The sequence below is a fragment of the Gopherus flavomarginatus genome, chromosome 2 (genome assembly GCF_025201925.1).
Source record: "Gopherus flavomarginatus isolate rGopFla2 chromosome 2, rGopFla2.mat.asm, whole genome shotgun sequence".
In the NCBI taxonomy this organism is placed as follows: domain Eukaryota; kingdom Metazoa; phylum Chordata; order Testudines; family Testudinidae; genus Gopherus; species Gopherus flavomarginatus.
This window is the reverse complement of record NC_066618.1, coordinates 260,375,215-260,393,597: the sequence shown is the minus strand read 5'-3', so window position 1 is coordinate 260,393,597 and position 18,383 is coordinate 260,375,215. Positions and strand designations below refer to the sequence as shown.

Genomic DNA, 18,383 nt, shown 5'->3' with positions numbered 1-18,383 from the left:
GCCATTTTAGATTTGGTTTTGGTGAGTAGTGAGGACCTCATAGAAGAAATGGTTGTAGGGGACAACCTTGGTTCGAGTGATCATGAGCTAATTCAGTTCAAACTAGATGGAAGGATAAACAAAAATAGATCTGGGACTAGGGTTTTTGACTTCTCAAGGGCTAACTTTAAAGAATTAAGGAAATTAATTAGGGAAGTGGATTGGACTGAAGAACTTGTGGATCTAAATGTGGAGGAGGCCTGGAATTACTTTAAGTCGCAGCTGCAGAAACTATCAGAAGCCTGCATCCCAAGAAAGGGGAAAAAAACCATAGGCAGGAGTTGTAGACCAAGCTGGATGAGCAAGCATCTCGGAGAGGTGATTAAGAAAAAGCAGAAAGCCTACAAGGAGTGGAAGAAGGGTGGGATTAGCAAGGAAAGCTACCTTAGTGAGGTCAGAACATGTAGGGATAAAGTGAGAAAGGCTAAAAGCCAAGTAGAGTTGGACCTTGCAAAGGGAATTAAAACCAGTAGTAAAAGGTTCTATAGCCATATAAATAAGAAGAAAACAAAGAAAGAAGAAGTGGGACCGCTAAACACTGAGGATGGAAAGGAGGTTAAGGATAACCTAGGCATGGCCCAATATCTAAATGAGTACTTTGTCTCAGTCTTTAATAAGGCTAATGAGGAGCTTAGGGATAATGGAAGGATGACAAACGGGAATGAGGATATGGAGGTGGATATTACCACATCTGAGGTAGAAGCCAAACTTGAACAGCTTAATGGGACAAAATCGGAGGGCCCAGACAATCTTCATCCAAGAGTATTAAAGGAACTGGCGCATGAAATTGCAAGCCCGTTAGCGAGAATTTTTAATGAATCGGTAAACTCAGGGGTTATACCATACAACTGGAGAATTGCTAACATATTCCTATCTTTAAGAAAGGGGAAAAAAGTGATCCGAGTAACTATAGGCCTGTTAGTTTGACATCTGTAGTATGTAAGGTCTTAGAAAAATTTTTGAAGGAGAAAGTAGTTAAGGACATTGAGGTCAATGGTAATTGGGACAAATTACAACATGGTTTTACTAAAGGTAGATCGTGCCAAACCATCCTGATCTCCTTCTTTGAGAAGGTGATAGATTATTTAAACAAAGGAAATGCAGTAGACCTAATTTACCTCAATTTCAGTAAGGCATTTGACACGGTTCCACATGGGGAATTATTAGTTAAATTGGAAAAGATGGGGATCAATATGAAAATTGAAAGGTGGATAAGGAACTGGTTAAAGGGGAGACTCCAACGGGCGAACTGTCAGGCTGGAAGGAGGTTACAAGTGGAGTTCCTCAAGGATCAGTTTTGGGACCCAATCCTGTCTAACCTTTTTATTACTGACCTTGGCACAAAAAGCAGGAATGTGGTAATAAAGTTTGCGGATGACACAAAGCTGGGAGGTATTGCTAACACAGAGAAGGACCGGGATATCATACAGGAAGATCTGGATGACCTTGTAAACTGGAGTAATAGTAATAGAATGAAATTTAATAGTGAAAAGTGCAAGGTCATGCACTTAGGGATTAATAATAAGAATTTTAGATATACATTGGGGACACATCAGTTGGAAGCAACAGAGGAGGAGAAGGACCTTGGAGCATTGGTTGATCACAGGATGACTATGAGCCGCCAATGTGATATGGCCATTAAAAAAGCTAATGTGGTTTTAGGATGCATCAGGCGAGATATTTCCAGCAAAGATAAGGAGGTGTTAGTACCGTTATATAAGGCGCTGGTGAGACCTCAACTGGAATACTGTGTGCAGTTCTGGTGTCCCATGTTTAAGAAGGATGAATTCAAACTGGAACAGGTTCAGAGATGGGCTACTAGGATAATCCGAGGAATGGAAAACCTGTCTTATGAAAGGAGACTCAAAGAGCTTGGCTTGTTTAGTCTAGCCAAAAGAAGGCTGAGGGGGGATATGCTTTCTCTTTATAAATATATCAGAGGGATTAATATTAGGGAGGGAGAGGAATTATTTAAGCTTAGTACCAAGGTAGACACAAGAACAAATGGGTATAAACTGGACACTAGGAAGTTTAGACTTGAAATTAGACTAAGGTTTCTAACCATTAGAGGAGTGAAGTTCTGGAACAGCCTTCCAAGGGGAGTAGTGGGGGCAAAAGACATATCTGGCTTTAAGACTAAGCTTGATAAGTTTATGGAAGGGATGGTATGATGGGATAGCTTAATTTTGGCAATTGATCTTTGATTATCAGCAGATAAGTATGCCCAGTGGTCGGTGATGGGATATTGGATGGGATGGGATCTGAGTTACTGCAGAGAATTCTTTCCTGAGTGCTGGCTGGTGAGTCTTGCCCACATGCTCAGGGTTTAGCTGATCTCCATATTTGGGGTCGGGAAGGAATTTTCCTCCGGGGCAGATTGGCAGAGGCCCTGGAGGTTTTTCGCCTTCCTCTGCAGCGTGGGGCAGGGGTCACTTGCTGGTGGATTCTCTGCAGCTTGAGGTCTTCAAACCACAATTTGAAGACTTCAGTAACTCGGACATAGGTTAGGGGTTTGTTATAGAAGTGGATGGGTAGGGTTCTGTGGCCTGCTTTGTGCAGGGGGTCAGACTAGATGATCACGTTGGTCCCTTCTGTCCCTAAAGTCTGTAAGGCACAGTCAGTGCTGCTTCTCTTCCATAGTCACCTGCTCTGGGCAGGGAGAAGTAAGTGGCTCACTTATCCCTGCAAACCCAGACCCAGGGTCCAGGTAACCTGTGCAGGAATACATGGGTTTCTTACTATTCCTTAATGCCCTGTGTGAGCATGTAGTCCGAGTGATAATGTAGCCCTAAATAATTTAATACACGAAGGCGCCTGCACTTAATGATCTCTACATATAGTTTATATACATGTGCATAGTCCGATTATAGGTGTAACAGTACTACTGAACTGCAGCCATCCTTAGATTGGAGAGTGACAGCCAACTAGTGCGTAGAACATTGCACAATAATATAGGGAAGATAACATGTCATATAGTAACTCCAAAGCTCCTTGGAGCAGGTGGACTCCATTTGTATGGTGTATTTTTCCTTTCAGCAGTGCTGTGTACACCTGTGATACTGTATGAATAACATAATTGACTAAAATAATCAGTTTGTGACATGACATGGTATCTTTTTGAACTTTAATTCATGTCCTCAGTGGAGAAACACAGCTATAGGTATAGTAGTACACATTTTGTTTATGCTTTTTCTCTGTATACATTTCATGTATATAAATAAAGGGATTTATTAGAACTAAATGGATTAAATACAAAGATTGCACAAGTACACTCTTCATTTTCAGAACCTGTACCATTCTGTTTTCCTCAGGTGTGGAAGAGTCACATCTTGTCCACCTGCTGTAAGCATCTTGTGATGGGGACACAATTTGTAGTAAATATTTTGATATATATGCTTTTCAAAAACCTGACACTGCACACCTGTAGCCTGGATGGCTGTTATTAATAACTAGCTTTTCTTGTCTTGTTTGAATTACAGAATATGATTGGAAATAGTGTACTGTGAATTGATTTTGTGCATGTTACAAGAACTGCTTGTGTGATAAGAATGCATTCTGACAAACTGACATGTTTTGATAGGTGCTGAGGTAATTGTACAGATTTTTTTAATTAAGCAAAAATTGCAAGCTGAGTACTTTACAGAAGGTTAATCGCAATATTAAAGTTTAAATGGTAGTGTAAGCATTACTAAACATGACCAATCTCTTCTCTTATGCATTTTTTGAAGTGTGATGTGAATTTGATTCTGAGGTCGGGCAGCTGTATTGTGGGAATGTAAAGTAATTCGTTGCCTGGCAGCTCACAAAAAACATGTCTAAATATTTATTTCAAAAGATCTTTAAAGAAATGAACTAATAATCAACTCTTTAGAATATGTTTTCTGTTACATTTAAATATCTCCATTATTTGAAGAATGTTTAAACTATTTTAGAGGACTAATTCAAACTAATTTTACTTTTGTAACTGACTCATAACAGTCAGCCATTGCCTTACCAATACAGTATGCCTCCCTTTATGCTAATTAATCCTTAAAATTAAATTTCCTTTTGTTACTGCTATATTAGTGCTTAGAAAATGGTGTCAGAATTTGAAATTTTGCAAATAATTGCTGTAATTATTCCTTTTTTATGGCATTATATTTTAAATTAAATGTAAATTGCTGTGTGTCTTTTAGCGAATAATTCATGTTTATAGCACTTAATATGCATAGCAAGGCAATATTGATTATGTGCTGGAAGTTTTTATATTTATCACATGCATTGAAAAATGAATATAGACTGCTGGAAAAGAGGAATAATATAGTTCAACTTTGCATGGTAGATACATAATAATGCTTTCATCTTTCATCTGATTTTCATAACATTTTACTGTGCAAACTAATTAAGCCTCACTACCACTTCTGTGAGGTAGCTAAGGAATATATAAAGATTAGGGCTGTCAAATGATTCAAAAAATTAATCACGATTAATTGTGAGATTTAAAAAAATCATGATTATCACAGTTTTAATTGCATTGTTAAACAATAATAGAATACCATTTATTTAAATATTTTTGGATACTGATGTTTAGCATATCTGGCAGATAAATACCTTGCAGTGCCAGCTGCAACAGTGCCATGTGAATGCCTGTTCTCACTTTCAGTTGACATGGTAAATTAAGAAGCAGGCAGCATTACCTCCTGTAAATGTAAACACACTTGTTTGTCTTAGCGATTGGATGAACAAGAAGTAGGACTGAGTGGACTTGTAGGCTCTAAAGTTTTACATTGTTTTGCTTTTGAGTGTGGTTATATAAAAAAATTCTACATTTTTTAGTTGCACATTCATGATAAATAGATTGCACTAAGTACTTGTAGAAGGTAAATTGAAAAATACTGTTTCTTTTGTTTATCTTTTTTATAGTGCAAATATTTGTAATAAAAATAATATAAAGTGAGCACCGTACACTTTGACTTCTGTATTGTAATTGAAATAAATATATTTGAAAATGTAGAAAAATATCAAAAATATTTATAATAAATTTAAATTGGTATTTTTATAGTTTAACAGTGCAATTAAAATGGTGATTGCGATTAATTTTTTAAATTGTGTTAATTTGTTTTGAGTTGATCGCTTGTGTTAACTGTGATTAATTGACAGCTCTAATAAAGATCACATCATCCACTACTGAAATGCAGCCATCTGTGGACATGTTTAGGACATGAAGTATGTCATGGGTCAGTCTGATATACGGGGTAGTTTATATCTAGTGCTAAGTTGGAGAGATGGTCATTGCTGTAAGTATATAATCAAGACCACGTGCATATGGAGTTAAAAATTGCATAGAGATTGTGAATAATATATATGTTGTTCTTTTGAGTGCTGGTTCCTACGTGTATTCCACTGTGGGTGTGCACATGCGCTTCATGCTCCTAGACTTGGAGGTTTCTTGCAAGCAGTGTCCATTGGCAGGGCTGGCTTTAGGACCTGCAGGGCCCGATTCCGGGGTCCAGGTCTTCAGCGGCACTTTGACGGCGGGGGGTCCGCTCCGTGTCTTCCGTGGCACTGAAGGACCCCTCTCCGCTGAAATGCCGCCGAAGAACCCAGAGTGCCCCCCCCTCCAAAATGCCACCAAAGACCCTGGAGCGGACCGCTGCCAGGTGAGCCTAAGGCACGGGGCCCTCTTAGGTGTGGGCATGGGGCCCTCTTACCCACGGGGCCAGATTCTGGGGAATCGGCCTAAAGCCGGCCCTAGCCATTGGTCCGTGTATGTGTCTTTGCCTTCCAAGGCATAAAGGGCTGGAATGGACCAACTGCCTCTCCATTTCCTTTTTACCACTGCATGGCCTGAGTCAGAACCTCCAGTATCTGGAGCTTTCCTTTGATTTCTCCAATCTGTACATATTTCAAAGTTTGCCTTAGTGCCTTTTGTGTATAGTTCTTTATAGTTACCTTTCAGCAGAGTTTTCCAATTAGATAGATTTCCACCCCCTTGGGGTGCCCCCCATTCACTGTTATGGGTATTGGACCATGCCCAGGTCTCCAGCCTTCAAAAACTGTCTCCTACCCCTTTTTCTTCTTAGTCAGCAACGACCACCAGCGCTATTTGGAAGTCATATGTCACGGCTAGCTGTACCCATGAGGTGAGGAAACTCCAGCCTAGAAAATACCCAGGAGGAAAGCATCAAGCATCCCAAACCTGAGGTGTTTCATCTCACGACCTGTTTTTTGGATTGGGCATCATCAACATTAGAACACTTCTGAAGCCATACAAACCATCCTTAATAATAGCAGAGCCAACTCAGTAGAAAATGCTACTCAGCAAAATGGAAGCATTGTTTCATCTGGGCACAGTAAAAACATGTATCTCCTGAGCTAGCTGATATTACCCTCATTTTGGACTGTTTTCTTTCTCTCAACAGCTGGGCTTTCCCTTAGTTCTCTATAAGTCCACTTGGCAGCAATCAGTGCATACCATCCAGCATCAGATGGTGATTCAGCTTTTACTCACCCATTTACTAGCAGATTCTTAAAAGGCCTAATCAGAATGTTCCCACCAGTAAGGAAACTACTGATCATTTGGGACTTAAATCTTGTACTTTTGGCACTCACTAAGCCTCCCTTCGAACCATTAGCTACATGTTCCATGTCTCACTTATCAATGAAAGTTGCATTCCTTGTGGCCATCACTTAAGCCAAAAGGGTGGGTGAGCTGGGAGCACTAATGGCAGGTCCACCATACATCAAATTCCATAAGGACAAAGTCTCTACAACTACATCTGAAATTTACCCCAAAGTAGTTTTGGCATTTTTCATAAAGCAATCAATCCACTTACCTGTATTTTTTCTGAAACTGCATGCATCAGAAGAAGAGAGTTCACTCTCTCCATATACAATGCACTCTCTCCTTTACCTGCAAAAGACAAAACCAATTAAAAATCACCTAGATTATTTTTCACTATAACAGAATGAGTCCACAGTCAAGCTGTATCCTCCCAGAAGATCTCTAGGTGGATCTTGGTTTGTATCCTGCTTTGTTGCCAGTTATTGCATTATCTTCCCCCTCCTAGGGAGACAGCTCATTTTGCAAGAGTCGTATGGTTTCAGGAAGTACCTTCACTGGACATTAGTAGAGCCGCTAAGTGGAGTTCCAGCCACATGTTCATGAGACATTATGCTCTAGTACATAATTCATCTGCTGAAGCATCCTGTGGGACAGTGGTTCTCCAAACAGTTCTGTGATCTGTATCCTCGCACCCTGCTCCTACTTGAGTACTGCTTCTCAGGGCTGGTCCACACTGGGGGGGGAAATCGATCTTAGATATGCAACTTCAGCTACGTGAATAACGTAGCTGAAGTCGAATATCTAAGATCGGATTACTCACCCGTCCACACGGCGCGGGATCGATGTTCGCGACTCTCCATGTCGATTCCGGAACTCCGTTGGGGTTGATGGAGTTCCGGAATCGATATAAGCGCGCTCGGGGATCGATATATCGCGTCTAGATTAGACGCGATATATCGATCCCCGAGCAATCGATTTTAACCCGCCGATACGGCGGGTAGTCTGGACGTGGCCTTAGTCACCAACAGTGGAATACACATAGTACCAGCACTCAAACAAGAGGAAGTTACTTACTTACCTTGTGGTAACTGGAGGTTCTTGCATGGTCTCTGTGTGTATTCCACTACCCGCTCGCCTTCCCCTCTGCTTCAGCTCTTTACTGGATTTGGGAAAGAGAAGGAACTGGAGAAGTGGTCGGTCAGCTCTGTCCCTTTATGCCTTCAGTTGGAAGCATGACGAAGGCAAGGGAGCACACGTGGCCCAACAGACACGACTTGCAAGTATTCTCCGACTCCAGGCGCATGGAGGGCATTCACACACTCACAGTGTGGACTACATATAGGGACCACACATCTGGAAGAACCTTCAGTTACCACAAGGTAACTTCCTCTCTTGCAGGGCCAGCTCCAAGGGTTTTGCCCCCACAAGCAGCCAAAAAAAAAAAAAAAAAAAAAGCCACGATCGTGCTCTGCGGCAATTCAGCAGGAGGTCCTTCACTCTGAGCGGGAGTGAGGGACCCCCTGCTGAATAGCTGGACGTGCCGTCCCCTCTCCAGAGTGGCCGCCCTAAGCACCTGCTTGCTAAGCTGGTGCCTGGAGCCGGCCCTGCTCTCTTGACTATGTATAAGTCCACTGAAGTCAATGAGACTTGACCATATGCTTAAATTTAAGTGCTTACATGGTTTGTTGAATAGGAGTAGACTTAAGCCTGTGCTTAAAATTAAGCACATGGTTAAGTGCTCTGCTGAATCAGGCTTTATAGATGTTATGGAACTTTTTCAGATCCTCATACTTATCCAAAGTATATTATGTGTTTATGAAGCTACTACAGTGCTTTTTCCAAAAGATAGCTGATTCTACAACCACATTTTTCCAAGGTGATGATGAGGTGTTAATAGGAAATGAAATTATTTTATAGGATATTAAATTTTGTCAGTATGTAAATCTTCACTTAATGTACTAAAGTCTAGTTAGCTGTCTTTGGTGCCATCTAGTGTTTTTTATTTTAATATACAAAGTGTAGTTAAGGAATTTTAAAGGCAAACTGTTTTATTGCATTTCTGCACGTAATAGCAATCTTAATCCCTTGACTTTCTGTTATCTGTTTACAAAATTTGTAAAAAGGGAAGCTCTAAGTAATTCTATAGTTCTTAAAGTCAATCATACTTCATGTTGTAACTCATACAGTATGCAAGACCACCTCCTCTTTGAAAATGTTTTAACATTTTGCAAGGACGTGCAGAGCCTTGTAATATCTTTCCTGCAACTGTCTAGTTTGTGAAGTCTTGCACATGCTTTTCATTGTTGTCACTTTGGGATGTCTGTCCTGATAAGCAGGTCCCTGTGGCCACCTTTCATGCTTAAAAGCTTTATTTTAGTTATAAAATCCTTATCTAAGCTTTGGTAGAGAGGCGAGGATCCAAAATGACAGCCGTGAAGTGCCGTAGGATATTGAAATAGTCTGCAGTTAAACCCTAGTTTCTACAACTGACAGTTCCATATCATGCCAGAATAAGTTAGATATCTCTTTCTCTCATATATATTTCTAATATACCCCAAATACAACCAAGTACAAACTTAAGAGTCGATTACATGGGTCTGTAAAAAAGTAGTAATCTGCTATTACTTATTCATCTGTTATTTTACTCCCTCCTTCAATTTTTCTCTATTCTTATCTGTTCATGAGAAATGGGCTGAGGATGAAGTGTCATCTGTGATGGCTATTATGCTTGCTATTTTAAATTTGTCATATTTGTTTTAATTAATATTTTGTCACTTAATATTTTTAAATAGTAGAGCCAAAGTTCCCCTGAAATATTCATTAAGAGTTAATTATAGATTGTAACCAATACTCAGAAATTAGTTCCATCTGTTGTGTAAACATATATTAATATAACTTTATAAACACATCCAGTAGATTTAAGTGGCTTATTCAGAGCCCCTTAGGTCTACTAAGCTATTACTTATGTCTCTAATATTTGTGAAAACTGCTGGAATGACAACCCTGGAAACTGATGACCTGGTTTAATCCACAAAACAATTTTTTTTAAACACTACGGGCAGCAGCAGCAGTAGAAGTTTCATACCACTGTCCTGGAGAGCCCTGCATCAACTTTGACCTGGAGAAAACACTGTTCAGGCCAAAATGGTTGTTAAATCATCTTGGTCATTCAATCTTTAGGGTAAGTCTATACTACCCACCGGATCGGCGGGTAGTGATTGATCCCTGATCGCTCTGCCGTCGACTCCGGAACTCCACCACGACAAGAGGCGGAAGCGGACTCGACAGGGGAGCAGTGACTGTCGATCCCGTGCCATGAGGACGCAAAGTAAATGATTCTAAGTTGATCTAAGATATGTCGACTTCACCTACGCTATTCTTGTAGCAGAAGTTGCTTATCTTAGATCGACCCCCTCCCCAGTGTAGACCTGGCCTAAGTCTCTTCAGAGACTGACAATTAGTGCCAGTTGGGCTTTTATGCTGTGCTACGTATTAGGTAGCAACCATCTGGTAAACCTCTGAACAATTGTAAGATGGTAATGACTTTCAGTCACTATTTCCCATTTGAACTGGTGACATGGAAATGAATGACTTTATTTTCTTTTGCCAGGCTTATTGTTGATGTTACCCAGTTGTTCCGTCATAGTCATTTTTTAAATTAAAGATGTTAAAATAAAGTTTTAAACAAAGTTCAAAACAGATCCTTCAGCCAGTAAAAGCAGCTGCAGTAGCAGCCAAAGCTGGGGCCCTTTGGATGTTCAGGGAACTTCCTATGGTTTTGACAGGACTTTCTCTGCCATGTGCTGATTGGCTGTTTTTTCTAACCCTCTCCTTCCCTCACAGTCTGTTCACCAGTGCTTCACTCCACACCTGGACCTCTTAACCTCCTCTCTGCCCTGTTCCCTTCACTCCCCTTTCCCTTCAGTGTCTCATCTCCATTCGTTTTTCTTTCCATTTAGCTTATCAACTCCTAACTAAATCCATCAAATAAATATACTTTAGAACCAAGATGACATTTGCTGCTATCACATCGTTCTCTCTGCATGTGAATTACACTCCTTCTCCTACCCTGTGTCTGTCTTGTCTGCTTAGACTATAAGCTCTTCAGGGCAGGGACAATCTGTTACTCTGTATTTATACAGTCTTGCACAGAGGGGCCCCATTTTTCGTTGGTTCTTAGGCACTGTCATAATAAATATGATTAATATATGTATATGCATGTATGAATGTTTTACACTGTCTAGACTGTTTCCAGTTGTAGTAGGTTTGGAGGTTCAAATATTAGGTATTGCCATTATTAATTGCTCAGGCAAATTAATAAGCCAAACAATTTTTCTCCTCACTTTAACTGCAGAGGCTAATCTGGATACTAAAGGAAAATCTTGTTTGCAACATTTACCAGAATAAATAGCACTACATCCACACTAATACTGTAAATTTGGATCAAAAAGAGTGAAGAGGGGATAGTGAATTTGGCTACTTTGGGCTCAGACAGAATGTACATTCCTTAATGAACAATGTAGTTAATGTATCTGTGTTCCACAAAGATAACCTTTTTCTTCTTCCTTCTTTATATGTATTGCAATAATGTCGAAGGACCCAGCAAGAAGCAGCACCCCACTGTGCTAGGCACTGTACAAACACAGAACAAAAAGACAGCCCTTGCCCCAAAGAGCTTACAGTCTAAGTAACGTAGTTTAGAAGGAAAAAATCTTTAGGTAACCCGTAGACAAAATTATTTCAATGGGAGTTAACTTTAGCTTCTTATTTTTACCACCAGGAGGAGCACTATTAAAATATTCTTATCTGTCTACTGGCACAATCTTTCTAATGCTTTTGCTATAAATTTTCTCTTTCTTTGGGAATACCCCAAATTGTTGAGGGCAGAGGAATAAAGATACTATTATGGAATGTAGGTTACACTTAAGAAAAGTTTCAAAAAGAAAATAAGTGAAGTGCTTTTATTTAAAAACCAAAGTTTTAGAATTTTTTTTGTCCTCAAGAAATAATTATTTTCTTGACATTTTACCCTAGAATTTATTTCTAAATCATGATTATATCGGTTAGTGCTATGGCTGCAACATATTGCAGTATCAATATCTTCATCAACGATTTAGATGTTGGCATAGAAAGTACGCTTATTAGGTTTGCGGACGATACCAAACTGGGAGGGATTGCAACTGCTTTGGAGGACAGGGTCAAAATTCAAAATGATCTGGACAAGTTGGAGAAATGGTCTGAGGTAAACAGGATGAAGTTCAATAAGATAAATGCAAAGTGCTCCACTTAGGAAGGAACAATCAGTTTCACACATACAGAATGGGAAGAGACTGTCTAGGAAGGAGTATGGCAGAAAGAGATCTAGGGGTCATAGTGGACCACAAGCTTAATATGAGTCAACAGTGTGATACTGTTGCAAAAAAAGCAAACGTGATTCTGGGATGCATTAACAGGTGTGTTGTAAACAAGACACGAGAAGTCATTCTTCCGCTTTACTCTGCGCTGGTTAGGCCTCAACTGGAGTATTGTGTCCAGTTCTGGGCACCGCATTTCAAGAAAGATGTGGAGAAATTGGAGAGGGTCCAGAGAAGAGCAACAAGAATGATTAAAGGTCTTGAGAACATGACCTATGAAGGAAGGCTGAAGGAATTGGGTTTGTTTAGTTTGGAAAAGAGAAGACTGAGAGGGGACATGATAGCAGTTTTCAGGTATCTAAAAGGGTGTCATCAGGAGGAGGGAGAAAACTTGTTCACCTTAGCCTCCAATGATAGAACAAGAAGCAATGGGCTTAAACTGCAGCAAGGGAGATTTAGGTTGGACATTAGGAAAAAGTTCCTAACGGTCAGGGTAGTTAAACACTGGAATAGATTGCCTAGGGAAGTTGTGGAATCTCCATCTCTGGAGATATTTAAGAGTAGGTTAGATAAATGTCTATCAGGGATGGTTTAGACAGTATTTGGTCCTGCCATGAGGGCAGGGGACTGGACTCGATGACCTCTCGAGGTCCCTTCCAGTCCTAGAGTCTATGAGTCTATGAGTAGCAGGAGGCCCAGGATTGGAATGAGATCTACCACTTCCGAAACTGGAGATTTGCTTACTTTATAGTAGTTCATCCTCAGGAGACAGGGTGATAGGATTGCTAACAAAAACTCTGTGTCAGCCCATGCTAGCTTTTTACTAGATAAGCGTCAGAATGTAACACGATTGCCTATATTCTGCTACCATAGACAGGAGAAAAGTTAACGTGGTGGCATTCAACAAGGATAAAGAGACTGGTCCCTAAAGATGTGGCTCAGTGCTCAATTGTGCTAGGCACTGTACAAACATAGAATGTAATTCTGTGGGCAGAATATTATTTGTTTTCTTTTTCCATTTATAAATACAGTTTTTTCTTCTGAAAACGTAACTGTTTTGTTTTGTCATATGCAGCACCATACCCGTTATCTGTGCCTAATAAATAATATTTTTCTCTTCTCAGGAAAAAACATGTTTCACAGGGCAGTCCCTTATGTATAGCTCTAATTAGTGGTATTTGGCTCCCTCATTCGGGATTGTTCTTTGGTGACTATTCCTGAACTCAAATTATGTTATGCCATGACATAGGCAAAATAGGCATATTTGACTGATTTGTATTTTCCCCAAGGAGGACTGAAAATCAAAGGATAGTATTAGCATTTAAAAGGAAGTGCTTGAAATTAGAGTCTTTGTATTAGATATTTTTCTGAATAATCAACAAGAAGCATATTTGAACTCTCAGATTTTCTTTGGATAGTAGATTTTATCCATGTAGTGGAACTTAATGCACAGTACACCATGTTATTCTTTAAATTGCGGTGATGTGCACATATTCTAAATCTGACTTCAGAAAAGGAGTAGAATTCCTAATAGTGTTTTCAAATATTTGTATTCCATATGGATTATATGATTCATAAACTGGATTATCATCAGTTCCCTGTTTTACATTCCTGGCACATTACTGCCACTGATTGAAAATGCTATTGTAGCCCTTGCTGGAATTAGTTCTTTTCTATACTGTTGAAGCATCTGCTCAGCAGATATTTTTCTACAAAGTATCAACACATTTTCTTCTTGCCTTTTTATCATGAAAGAGTCTGTTAAAAAAATAAATACATACAAATAAGCCTAGTTGGCCCCTCTTTTTTTGAGGTGGACTCTTCAAACAGTTCTCAAGGACCCTCTAACTCTCATAGTTAACTGACTCCTGTCCCTTGAGATCACACACTATACACAATATTGGACAATAGGGGAGGATAATCAACATACCTGTTTGAGGTCTATTGCAAGGTAACTGGCCCTTTTTTATATAAAAGGGAATTGAGGGGTAGGAACTAGAAATAGGCTTAGTGGGTCCTAAAGGCCAACTTAGCAGACGTGACACTTGTTTGAAAACAACAATATTTTATAGGTTCTCAATTTAAACGTGACAGAGGTCTACAAAAATTAAAGGTAATTGAAAAAAAGTCAGCGGAGGTTGCAAAATTAATGAAATAAGGCACCTAAACTATTAACTTTTGGCTTGTTCATTTAAATGTTTTTCTGCAAATAATTCCTAATGTTTGTTTTCAGGAAGAAGACGAGCTGGACTCCCACACCATGGTGAAAACTAATTCAGAGAGTGCTGGCACAATGAGGGCCACAAGCACAATGAGTGAAAGTGCCCAGACAATGATTGAACATAACAGTACCATGTTAGAATCAGACTTAGGGACTATGGTGATAAATAGTGATGATGATGAGGAAGAAGAAGATGGGACTATGAAAAGTATGTTAATTATTTATTTCCTTTTTCGATTAAGAATTATTTTTCCATATTGCACAAGGGTGTACAGCCTTATGGTATCAATATTTAAACACTGTATATACTGCTTTTAACATATAGTCCTTATAAACTGTATCTTGCTCTTTCTCTCATGCCCCACATTTATTTGGATGAATTTCTTGAAATTAAACTGAAATGTAGTAATTATGAGATAAAGCTAATTAATAAGATCCTGATCTTCTAATTGGATCCGTGCAGAAGTATTCTCTGTGCCTGTGTATGGGCTGATTGACTTCAAGAGACTCTGTATGGGTACTGCAGTCTGTCTGCACAGATCCAGTTGCAGGATAGGGTTCATGCTTTTTTTTTTTCACGTTGTATATCCAGAAAATATTGGGGCCAATTAGCATATTTTATTTAAGTATTGTCATCTTTGATTGACAGACAGATTCCAGTTGACTTCAAAAGGCTTTGGACCTGCCCTTAAAAGAGTAGAAAAACTGAAAAATTACTAGTTTTTTTAGGGAACAAAATTATAAAATATGATACAATCTTTGTAATCTGCACTTGTTAAATAGTGACTTCATGATACATTCTGATACCCTGACTCATGTTGTGTATGACCTTCACTCCATAAGAACATCTGTAAAGGGACTATTTGTTTAATAAGGTACAATTCAACGTGAGTGAGAGTATCCGAAACCATATGTAAGTACCTGAATCTGTGAGGTGCCGAGCACTTTTGCATTCCAGTAACTTGAAACATATATTAAATGACTTCGCTAGCAGTTGAAGTTGCTCAGCACCTTGCAGGAGGAATTTCACACTTCTAAGGTTTGGATCCTATTGTGGCAGAATGCAAGGAATCATTTCTAGTGAGCAAGAACCTTGTGTTAAGTCTAAAAAAATAAAGCGAGAGTCTGGTAAACTGAAAGGAATGATCAGATAACAAGTGAACAATTAAAACAGCGTAAAATGTTTTATATTAAATGTGAAGTTAGAAAGTAAAGAAGCTAGAAAAACTTGTTGTGACTTATGCAAGCTTGGTTGGAAATTCAAGGCAGGATTACATTTTATGTATTTGTGGTGTAGCTTATAGTAGATTGGAGATTTATTTCTCTCTTCAAATGTAAGATAATAAACAGTCCTATTGATGAGCGATGAGTTGCAGTAAGATGATTAACCCCATAAAACATTTAGTACATGTTTTAATTTGTTTTGATGCTGAAACAGTATTTGCTTTATAAACTTTGAGACTAATGGGGCGGCTTAGTGCAAGTAGTCCTGCATTAATCAAATGTAACATGTTATGGAACAGAGTAGTAATAAGTATAAAGGTATCAGATAATTTAAAAAAAAGCAAATTTGAGGGAGCAAAGGAACATCCTGAGTAAATTCTTATGGGTAGAAATGTTACAAAGTAAGGATTCTTTTCAAGAAAAAATTGATATGTGGCCTTCCAAACCTTTTAAGACTCAAAAATCCACGCATGCAGATGATCAGCCTACCAAAAGAACAGGTCAGAGTAGGGTGCAAAGCCAAATCCCCTCTTCCCCCCAAGATTTGTGCTGGGAATTGCAGACTTATTTGGGGAATGAGAGTTTATACAATGAGTTCCTCATCTCGTATGTGCTGCAATTCCTAATCCATGCTCAGCTCCTTTCTCTACTCTTTGAGACATGCAGCCTGCAACAGTTACTGCAATCCTAGTTCTGAAGTAATCCCAGTAGCAAGTTGTGATGGCTTAAGCCTACCTTGCAGTTTGCAAGAGGGATTCTTAACTCTACTGGTAGCTTCTGTCATAGCCTTCTTTCTCAAATCTAAACCTTAAGAGTCCAGGAATGAGATACTAGCATGAGTTTCCCTAAGCTTAATTACCAGCTTAGGTCAGATATGCCACCACCAATCAGGAATTTTTCAGGGCCTGATACCCTCTGGTCCCCCCAAAACCTTCCCTGGGGATCCCAAGAACCCAGATCCCTTGGGTTCTTAAAACAAGGAGAAATAAGCCATTCCCCCACCTCTCCCTCTCCCAGAATTTCCTTCCCTTGGCTATTCTGAGAGATACTGATCCAACCTCTTAAATCACCATACAGAGAAGCATCTCCCTTCCCTTCCACAAAGAGGCAAACAGATTCAAGGAAAACAGAGAGAGATTTTATCACTCCCTCCTCCCGTCTCCCTCACCCGTCCTGGTGAGTTATCCCAATCCCCTGGAATAACACAAGGGAAACACACAAAAAAAATCAATCAGGTTCTCTAAAAGGAAATCTTTTAATAAAAGAAAGAAAAAGTAAAGAATTATCTCTGTAACTTCAAGATGTAAATATACAGGGTCCTATAGCTTACAGACACCAGAAAGAGACTTTCCCCCCAGTATCAATACAAATCAAAATATTCCCAGCAACTACACATATAAAAGTTAACCAGCCAGATCCACAATTGCAAATAGAGTAAAACAATTAAAAAGCCTAAACCGCCTGGTTTTTACCTTCTATTTGAAAAGAAACTTAGAGAGCCTGTAGTAATGTCTGGTCTCTCTCAGACCCTCCGAGAGAAGAACAAAAAACAAAGAAGTCACACCCAAACTTCCCTCCACCTGGATTTAAAAGTATCTTGTCTTCTGATTGATCTTCTGGTCAGGTGTCCAGTTTCCTGCTTGTAACCCTTTACAGGTATAAGAGACATTAACCCTTAACACTCTGTTTATGACAGCTTCCTCTTCTTCAACAGACTTTTTCAGCCTTCTGTATTCTTCCTGAACCTCTGATCACTAGCTTTTAAAGAGCAAAGGGAGGAATAGAATCTCTAGGACAATATGATTCTTCTTCTTCTTCTTCTCCTTGGGTGACAGCTTTGTTTTGTATCAGAGGGGTAGCTGTATTAGTCTGGATCTGAAAAAGGAGCAAAGAATCCTGTGGCACCTTATAGACTAATAGACGTTTTGGAGCAAGCAAGTTTCTTCATGAGGTTGATGCATTTAGCCGTATGGAGTGGAAATCCAGTGCCTTGCATGGTGTCAAGTATCAGAGGGATAGCTGTGTTGGTCTTGATCTGTAAAAGCAGCAAAGAATCCTGTGGCACCTTATAGACAAACAGACGTTTTGGAGCATGCAAATTTCTTCATGAGGTTGATGGATTTCCACTCCACATGGTCTGTCTGGATATGTGGACTCTCTACTCAGACCCTATGCCACCAGCACTCCCAGCTATCTCCATGACACCACTGATTTCCTGAGGAAACTACAATGCACTGGTGACCTTCCAGAAAACACCATCCTAGCCACCATGGATGTAGAGGCTCTCTACACGAACATCCCACACACAGATGGAATACAAGCGGTCAGGAACAGTATCCCTGATGATGCCACAGCACAACTGGCTGCTGAGCTCTGTGACTTTATCCTCACACACAACTATTTCAAATTTGATGACAATATATATCTCCAGATCAGTGGCACCGCTATGGGCACCCACATGGCCCCACAATACGCCAATATTTTTATGGCCGACCTGGAACAACGCTTCCTCAGCTCCCGTCCGCTCACGCCCCTTCTCTACCTATGCTACATTGATGACGTCTTCATCATTTGGACCTATGGGAAGGAGACTCTGGAAAAATACCGCCACGATTTCAACAGCGTCCACCCCACCATCAACCTCAGCCTGGACCAATCTACACAGGAGGTCCACTTTCTAGACACCACGGTGCAAATAAGTGATGGTGACATTAACACCACCCTATACCGAAAACCTACCGACCGCTATGCCTACCTTCATGCCTCCAGCTTCCATCCTGGGCACATTACACGATCCATTGTCTACAGCCAAGCACTGAGGTACAACCGCATCTGCTCTAACCCCTCAGACAGAGACCAACACCTACAAAATCTCCACCAAGCATTCTCAAAACTACAATACCCGCACGAGGAAATAAGGAAACAGATCAACAGCGCCAGATGTGTACTCAGAAGCCTCCTACTGCAAGACAAACCCAAGAAAGAAACCAACAGGACTCCA

General features: G+C 39.9%; 2 protein-coding genes across 3 annotated transcripts in view; one reads left to right on the top strand and one right to left on the bottom strand.

The window, feature by feature from the left end:
* ERICH5 (glutamate rich 5) overlaps positions 1-18,383 on the bottom strand; it is an 801,722-nt gene that overhangs the window by 318,141 nt on the left and 465,198 nt on the right. The window lies entirely within an intron of this gene.
* STK3 (serine/threonine kinase 3) overlaps positions 1-18,383 on the top strand; it is a 285,970-nt gene that overhangs the window by 146,297 nt on the left and 121,290 nt on the right. For both annotated transcript variants that reach the window (XM_050941016.1, XM_050941015.1), the window contains one exon: positions 14,171-14,366. In XM_050941016.1, coding sequence (XP_050796973.1) covers positions 14,171-14,366 — 196 coding nt within the window. The remainder of the gene's footprint in view (positions 1-14,170; positions 14,367-18,383) is intronic.